Source organism: Megalobrama amblycephala, linkage group LG21 (genome assembly GCF_018812025.1).
Source record: "Megalobrama amblycephala isolate DHTTF-2021 linkage group LG21, ASM1881202v1, whole genome shotgun sequence".
NCBI classification, from domain to species: domain Eukaryota; kingdom Metazoa; phylum Chordata; class Actinopteri; order Cypriniformes; family Xenocyprididae; genus Megalobrama; species Megalobrama amblycephala.
Genome location: NC_063064.1, coordinates 5,202,309 through 5,211,243, shown reverse-complemented (window position 1 = coordinate 5,211,243; position 8,935 = coordinate 5,202,309). Strand labels below are relative to the sequence as shown.

General features: G+C 35.4%; 1 protein-coding gene across 1 annotated transcript; it reads right to left on the bottom strand.

Moving 5' to 3' along the window:
- Nucleotides 1–503: 503 nt before the first annotated feature.
- Nucleotides 504–2,443, bottom strand: camk2n1 (calcium/calmodulin dependent protein kinase II inhibitor 1). Its single transcript, XM_048173588.1, has 2 exons — nucleotides 1,840–2,443; nucleotides 504–1,503 (listed from the first exon to the last, which is right to left on the bottom strand). The coding sequence occupies exons 1-2, from the start codon at nucleotides 2,006–2,008 to the stop codon at nucleotides 1,439–1,441; spliced, it is 234 nt and encodes a 77-aa protein (XP_048029545.1). The 5' UTR covers nucleotides 2,009–2,443; the 3' UTR covers nucleotides 504–1,438.
- Between the last annotated feature and the right edge of the window lie 6,492 nt (nucleotides 2,444–8,935).

Sequence of the window (8,935 nt, the reverse complement as noted above, 5' to 3'; positions counted from 1 at the left end):
TTAATTTCAATGAACTCAAAATTTTAAGGCAACCAGGTAACTTACTTTTTTTTTTAAATCGTGCCACATACAAAACAACTTAATGCAGCCAAACAATTCATGTGGACTGATGTAATATTCATCCACATTGTCAGATCCTCTGCTGTGGTTTCCCTAGTGGACACAATGGAAATTTCAGGGGAGGTGAATCAGTTGCCATGGCAGCCCATCCAGCCAGTGTTTTTAACAGCGTTACCTCCAGACTGGCAGGAGAAGCTCTGGGAAACTCACTCGTACAGTTTGCAGATAATATTTGCTCTGACACGCCACGTGATTCCTCCCGATCTCAGCGGACTGGATTTTTAGATGGTGCGCTTTGACAATGCTAATCCCAAACCATGAATCATTTAAAGCTTGTGACAGAGGCGGAAATGTCACGTCCCCTGGATTTGTGCACACGCACAAATTTCAGTGTGCTAAACGGAGCATTAGATATGTGTCAGGGGGGAAAAAAAGGGTGTCTCTTTGAATGTTTCTCAAAATCTTTATTATAACAGATATTTTGTAGAAATGTTTTGTGAGATAAATACGTTATATTCAAGAAGACGTTCTTAAGGTCTTGAGGTTCGTCATGCATGACTAGAATACATCACAAGTATGAAAGAGCCCTGTAAACATGACCACCGAATATTAATAAACCTGTGCACGTGAAGAAAGCACAGAAATATATGTTTCTCTCAGGATAATTTGGCACATCTACAGTAAATATACTTTACGATAATAAGGTTACTGTCTTGAAACTGACATTCCAGATTGAACAAGTGAATGAAATGAAACGAAGCAGATCACGAGAATCACAGTTAAGCTACATACAAAACATTTATCCAAAGCAAAAGTCACTTCTCGTCATCGGTCTACTATATAAAACGTTTGCTCAACCTTCAACACTGCAAAATATGTATCCAAAGATTTAATAAATAGCTTCTCTTTTTTTTTTTTTTTTTTTTTTTTACATACATAGTGAAACCTCTTTGGAGGTCCACTGTGGAAGAAGAGGTTGACATTGCTAGTATACCATTAACACCACCAGTAGGCTACTGGGTTAAGCGGGAAGATACTGGTTTGATGTTAATGGTACCATTTGCTCAGTCTATCGAATTGCTTCATTAGAATCAAAAAGAAAGAAAGAAGTAGAGCCCGATCTCTTTAATGAGACCGAACCCTGTCATTGCACATATCTCGGAGTATAGTTTGGAAAACACAGTATTCCTTCAAGCCCCCCCTGGGCCATTCTTCCGGACCACCGGGTCAGTCCGCTGCCCCGTCACACTGTAAACCCTGGACAATGGAGTTAGGGAGAGGAGAATGTGTGGAGTGCTTGTCGCCAGATGGGAGAGAGAGCCTCTTCACAATGTCTTTGGATAAACACATCAGAGAGGTTAAGAGTCTTTGGGTCCGTTCACGCCGACGAGGATTTCTCTGTGCTCTTGTCCAGTGCTTCGCCATCGTTTTCTTCTTCAATGACTGTTAGTGAACAGAGACACAAGGGTTGATGATGAGAGACCAACTCACAGATCAGCTATTGTCTCACGCTATGCACTGGCACAAAGATGGAGATTCCATGTTGCCATGAATTTTAATACAACAGAAATGGCGCAATACATCACTGTATCAGAATCGCTGTCTATCGAGAACCGAAGCGTTTAAGCGCCAGAAAACTGATTATACTGCACGTGAAATCATCTGACGCATCATTTTCGCCACATTTCGTGCGTAAAGGCATAATCGAGAAGCGCAACATGGAATTTCGCATCATCTGCGCCATTTGTTTGTGTAATAAACAAAGGCTTTGTCCGTTACCTCTTTTGCTTCTCCCGATCTGCCCGAGCTTTGGTGGTCGTTTATTCTGGTTGCCACCGAAAAAGTTGTTGGTGTCTTGAAGGCGGCAGGTGAAGGAAAGGTGTTCCTCGTCCCCGTCGTTGCCATAATGAGTCATTTTATCCTCGTTATACGGTAATACATCCGACATGCTGTATGAACTAACCGCGGCTACTGTATGTTCAGCTGAATCGATAGCGCGAGGTGAATTTTGTCGAGCGAATCTCTCGGCTGTTTACCTCTATCGCACGTGTCTCCGCGAGTGGATGTCTGGGACGCGGGGCGAATACATGTAATTTCCTCCTTTCAGCTCGCGCCCGCTTCAACTATTCCAAATTTCCCAATGTTGGAATTCTCGAAATGTGAGTGGACGCTCGCGGAGGAATGCGCCTTTGCGCGCTCGGGGCTTTTCGGCGGCTGGAGCGTCGTATGGAAAACCTGAGAAACAAATGCAAATTGGGAAGCGATGCAAAACAAAGATCCCTGATGGAGAATGAACGTCACTGAGGCGCGGGCTTCCTCTCCAGCTCTTTCAGTGCAGCTATCGCCAATGTTAATCTTGGGAAATTTCCAAGCTATTTGTCCATGGAACAAGATGCCTCCAACGTGTCACTGACAAATAAAGATGATCTTTTATTATTTCATTCTAGTTTACTAGAATATTTCTATGTTGATTTTACATTTTGAGACAAAGTTTATATAAAATGATCTTTTCAAAATTGCTGATGTAATAATGACTCTAAAAATGTCATGCCATCAAATAACTCTCACCTTGAATACCAAAATCATCATCATCAAGTTTTTAAACATATGTTTCCCAAATATAATGTTTTTATGAATGAATTTTGAATAGAATAACAATATTGCAAAAACAAAAACTTAATATATCATGGACAAAAAACTCCCTCAGAATAGAGTCAAGAGCCACCAAGATTAGAGAAAAAAATCCAGTGAAAAATAACTATCTATCTATCTATCTATCTATCTATCTATCTATCTATCTATCTATCTATCTATCTATCTATCTATCTATCTATCTATCTATCTATCTATCTATCTATATGTCTGTCTGTCTGTCTGTCTTTCTGTCTGTCTGTCTGTCTGTCTATCTATCTATCTATCTGTATGTCTGTCTTTCTATCTATCTATCTATCTATCTATCTATCTATCTATCTATCTATTCTATCTATCTATCTATCTGTGAAACTGATAGGCCTGATTCACAGTGTTTCACACTTTCAATCTGCTACCAAAATGTTAAGAAATCCGTTAAAGGGTTAAGGCACATGATTGTGTAAATCAATCACCAGTGGGATTAAATGACTCCGTTTAATAACATTGCGAGCCATCTACATTTTATAAGACCTCATATCTTAGTTGTAAAAAGAGCCTGTTCTTATTTCATCCTTATTACATGCTTTTCGGTCAAAGCCTGAATAAACAGAATATAATATTAAAACGTCTGCAAATCACGAGAGAAAGCAATATGGGATGTTTTTTCCCCTCTGTGCATAGGTTTTTATTTTGTAATATCAGAAGCTGGAATGATGCTGCAGTCATACTGGCACAATCTGGATATGAGCTGAGGGGGTTTGTTCCTCTGTCCAAGATTTTGAGAGTATAATCTTCTGCACTGGGCACAGTCATAACCTTTCCAGGATTGAGCAGCTTCATTGTCAGACCACTGCAGAAATATCCATCCAGCAGGATGGAAGCGAGATGCACTGCTTCCTCCCATCTGTGAATGAGAGGCCATTTTGTTCTGTTCTGTCTGATCTGAATAGCTGAAATGGTGAACACAGTTCAGTTCAGTTGGTGCTTCGTCTCGGTTTTCAAAAACCAGCCTATTTCTTTCCAGAGAGGTCATTTGAATGCTTAGGCTTCAGACAGTTCAATATCAAGAGGAAAGATGAAGAAGGCAGGCTTAGTGTGCTTGGAAATGATGTGTTGACAGACTACAGCTGTGATTCTCAACTGGTTCTTAGATTGTGACTGGAATCGCAGTCTGACATCAATATCAAAAGATGCAGGATGCATCTCATATTCCCTTTTAAAGTCGGCATGAAACGGAAGTTGCGCTAGTCTTTTCTTCCCTATTGTAAGTGAAACGCCTTCTCGAACACGAAAAATGTAGGGACTTGATTTTGTTCAAGGGGAATTGATTGGATGGTTGTGGTATTGGTGGATCTGATGTGAGTGACAGGTTGCCCCGCCCTCATGCCAGTAAACACATCATCAGAGAACAGAAGAGATGACGCAGCAAGAGGGAAGGGAAGTTACTTTGATTAAAGATTACGAGGCACATTCATTTAAAAACAATATTGATGTACATGGATAAATCATTTAGAAGAAATACTGCAATATCCTTAGTACTGCAGTAACTACATGTCAACTAACTCTCAGGGTATTAGTAGACTGTTAGGGTTAGTAGAATAAGTTGACATGTAGTTAGAAAGTTACTTATAGTCAGTATAATGTCTGTTGGGAAGCATCAAAATAAAGTGTTAGCAGATATTAAAGTGTTTTAGGTTACATAAAAATGAAAATTCTGTCATTAATTACTCACCCTCATGTCGTTCCACACCCGTAAGACCTTGATGAACATCTTCAAAAACAAAATAACGACTTTATCTAGTGATGGGCGATTTCAAAACACTGCTTCATGAAGCTCCGAAGCTTTACGAATCTTTTGTTTCGAATCAGTGGTTCGGAGCGTGTATCAAAGTCATGTAAACTATTGAAGTTTCAAAAAACTTATGATGTAACGAACCCTCGTTTACTGAAATCATGTGATTTTGGTGCTCTGAACCACTGAATCGAAACAAAAGATTTGTAAAGCTTTGAAGCTTCATGAAGCAGTGTTTTGAAATCAACCATCACTAGATATTGCTGAATAAAGTCGTTATTTTGTTTTTGTGGTGCACAAAAAGTTGAACCACTGTGGTCACATGAACTGTTTTAAATATGTCTTTAGTAGCTTTCTGGGCATTGAAAGTGTTGGCAATGAAGGCCTCACTGAGCCATCAGATTTTAGCAAAAATATCTTAATTTGTGTTCTGAAGATGAATGAAGGTGTTATGGGTGTGGAACGACATGAGGGTGAATACTCTTTAGAATACTGATCCTTCATTAATGAATAACTACACAAGAACAAATGAGTAATACATTATTAACATTCTAGTAACTGCTATTAACTAACAAGAAACTCTGATTACTGAATTAGTAAATAATAGTGCTTCAGTTGAATGTGGTAGTTCACTATTAGCTAATCAGGAACTACTGTTTTTCATACCTCCCAGAGAACTACTAAGAACTACAGGTTCATAATTAATGTGAATAATGCATAATGTATAATTAATTCTAAAGTGAAGATAATGGTAACCCACTAACCCACTAGTAATGACTGAAGTATTATCAAATCTTTCAGAAGGAATTACTAATTATTTGGATCAGTATTCAGAAGTGAGAAACATAACAACTCTCTAGTAACTGCTGGAGTCATTGTAAACTTTTGAGGTTTTTGTAAAGTATTGGATAGTAATGACTCAAGTGCTACTACATCATTCTAAAGGAACCACTAATTATTTGGATCAGTATTCTAAAGTGAAGATCGTGGTAACCCATTAGTAATTACTTAAGTGTTACTAAATATAACATAAGGAATTACTGTACAAAACTGTACAAAAACCTCAAAGGTTTACAATGACTCCAGCAGTTATTAGAGAGTTATCATGTTTCTCACTTCAGAATACTGATCCAAATAATTAGTAATTCCTTCTTAAGTATTTGGTAATACTTCAGTCATTACTAGTGGGTAACCATGACCTTTTCTTAAGAATTAATTATACATTATGCATTATTCACATTAATTATGAACCTGTATATAGTAGTAGTTCTCTGGGAGGTATGAAAAAACAGTAGTTAATAATGAACTGCCATGTTCAACTGAGCACTATTACTTACTAATTCATTAATTAGAGTTTCTTGTTAGTTAATAGTAGTTTACTAGAGTGTTAATAATGCATTACTTATTTGTTCCTGTGTAGTTATTCATTAATGAAGGACCAGTATTCTAAAGTGTTACCGAATTTTCATTTTTGGGTGAATTAACACTTTAAGCAGACAGTCAACTAATACTCTAATGTATTTATAAATGTAGTAGTAAAGTTACTTGTAGTTAGAATGTCTAAAGTGGACTATCGAAATGAAGTGTTACCGTTGTAAACCTCAATAACCACATTAAGATTTTAAATATCTCTCTATCTTCTCTCTTTATTCCTTATACAACCTTTTAAGTCATAGGGCTGGAGCCTATCCCAGTTTCCTAGGCCAAAAGCAGAGGAAAGCACCCTGGACAGATGGCCAGTCCATCACAGAAAGATTTCAAATAACTTTATAATGATAAAAAAAAAAAAAACATCACAACCGTAGACCCAAAATATTTTTATGGTACATTGCACATAATAAAATTAATATCGCTCAGCTTATAAGAAAAAGTCATATTCAATAATTATCACATCAGTCACAAGTTCTGCACATACTGAATATTTTATCAGATGGAGTCTGACACGTGAAATTACCCATTGTTCTTTAGTATTTGCTCATTTTTGTGTGGCATATGCTTTCCCCTGTGGGAACGTGCTGTTCTGCACGTTATTTCCCATGAAACACTATTCATTTTATGCCAAACATGTTAGCAGCCCCTTCAATAACATCACTCTTCCCATATGACCTTATTGTTGGTTGGTTTAACCTTTACGCTTAATGTTACCTATTGTTTTTAATTATGTAAGTAATGAATGATGCCCCCAGCTCCATAAAAGTTATTATTATGAAACTGAGCATTTGAATGCATTCATATGATACACAGATAACTGCTGTGAATGATTGTGTGTGGTTCACATGGGGCCTGTCATGCAGTGATCATCTTACATGTGGTGTCATGTGCAGGCAGTGAAACCAAAAGCTCCTGGAACTAATGCAACCTCCAGAGAAGAGAAATTGCGGACACACCCGGTCCTATTAAATGTGCAAACATCCTTTGTTGCGTGTACAGTACAACGTCAAAACCTTTTATAGCTTCCTGTTCACAACATTTGAGCTAAACAAAGGCAATTTTTCTGCATTTAATATCCTTTGGTGAAACCTTCTGGGATAATTCCCAAGCAAATAAGCATTTTAAAGAGGGACTAACTGATATTCAAAGGTACTGATCAGTTTTCACAACATCACTGTCTAAGTTTTTTTACAACACTTATAATGATAGGAACTGTGCTTGTAGTAGTTTTAAGAGGCATTCGCATTACATTTAGATTAATTCGCTTCCACTTATGAGTGTTTTTTCAACTTTATACTACTATTTAAAAGTTTGGGGTTGGTAAGATTTGTTATTGTTTTTGAAAGAAGTCTCTGCTCACTAAAGCACCATTTATTCACTCAAAAAATGTTTTTAGTTTCACTCAAACAATTCTTGTTCACATTACTTAAAAACTCATGTAACTACATGAACTTAATTTAACTTGAGTTGTTTCTACTAAAAATGAGTATTGTCAGCTTTACTTAAGTGTTTGTTCAGTCAACTTAACATTGCTGAGTGAAACGCACAAATTAATGTTGACATAACTGGGCAGTGGATCCATAGTTCCCAGCATGCTTTGCATTAGGAGAGTAAATTTAGGGATTAAAAAGTTATTTTATGTGTTTTTCAGTAAAGGGAAAGATGTTGTTATGTTGGACATTGAAATTTCTGCTCTCAATTAAATTGAGTTTGTTCGATGAGTCATATTTGAGTGCATTTTGTAGAGCAAATAGTTAATATATATAAATTAAAATAATAAATGTGTTCATCTTATGTATTAAGTAAACTGCACATATAAATATTATGTAACAGTGACAAATTCAAATGATTTGTATTTATTCAAATAAACTTTGTCAGCTTTACTTGAATTTCTTTTGTTCATACAACTAAATTGTTATTTGTACAAATTACTCAATATAGCTGTGTGAAACTACATGACACTGCTTTTTTAAGAAAATCCAACAATTATTTTTTTGAGTGTTTTATCAAAAATACAGTGAAATATTATTACAAGTTAAATTACCGTTACATCAATTACTGTTTTGTATTTGAATATATTGTATAAAATGTAATTTATTACTGATCAAAGCTGAATTTTCAGCATCATTACTCCAGTCTTCAGTGTCACATGATCCTTCAGAAATCATTCTAATTTAATTTTCATTTACTGCCAAAGAAACATTTCTGATTATTATCAATGTTGAAAACAGTTTTGCTGCTTAATACTTTTGTGGAAATTGTGATATGTTTTATTTAGGATTATTTGATGAATATAAAGTTTTTTTTTTCCAAATGCCTTTTATGTAATGATTTATTTGACTCTTGTCCCAGCCCTATTCGTTCAATATTAAAATTTGTAAATCCATTAAAAAAACATTAATTATTACATGTTTTAAACTGAACAAACAGTAAAAAAAAACCAAACTATATCAATATATATATATATATATATATATATATATATATATATATATATATATATATATATACAGTACAGTTCAAAAGTTTGGAACCACTAAGATTTTTAATGTTTTTAAAAGAAGTTTCGTCTGCTCACCAAGGCTACATTTATTTAATTAAAAATACAGTAAAAACAGTAATATTGTGAAATATTATTACAATTTAAAATAACTGTGTACTATTTAAATATATTTGATAAAGTAATTTATTCCTGTGATGCAAAGCTGAATTTTCAGCATCGTTACTCCAGTCTTCAGTGTCACGTGATCCTTCAGAAATCATTCTAATATGCTGATTTGCTGCTCAAGAAACATTTATGATTATTTTCAATGTTGAAAACAGTTGTGTACTTTTTTTTTCAGGATTCCTTGATGAATAGAAAGTTCAAAAGAACAGCATTTATCTGAAATACAAAGCTTCTGTAGCATTATACACTACCGTTCAAAAGTTTGGGGTCAGTAAGAATTTTTATTTTTATTTTTTTGAAAAGAAATTAAAGAAATAAATACTTTTATTCAGCAAGGATGCATTAAATCAATC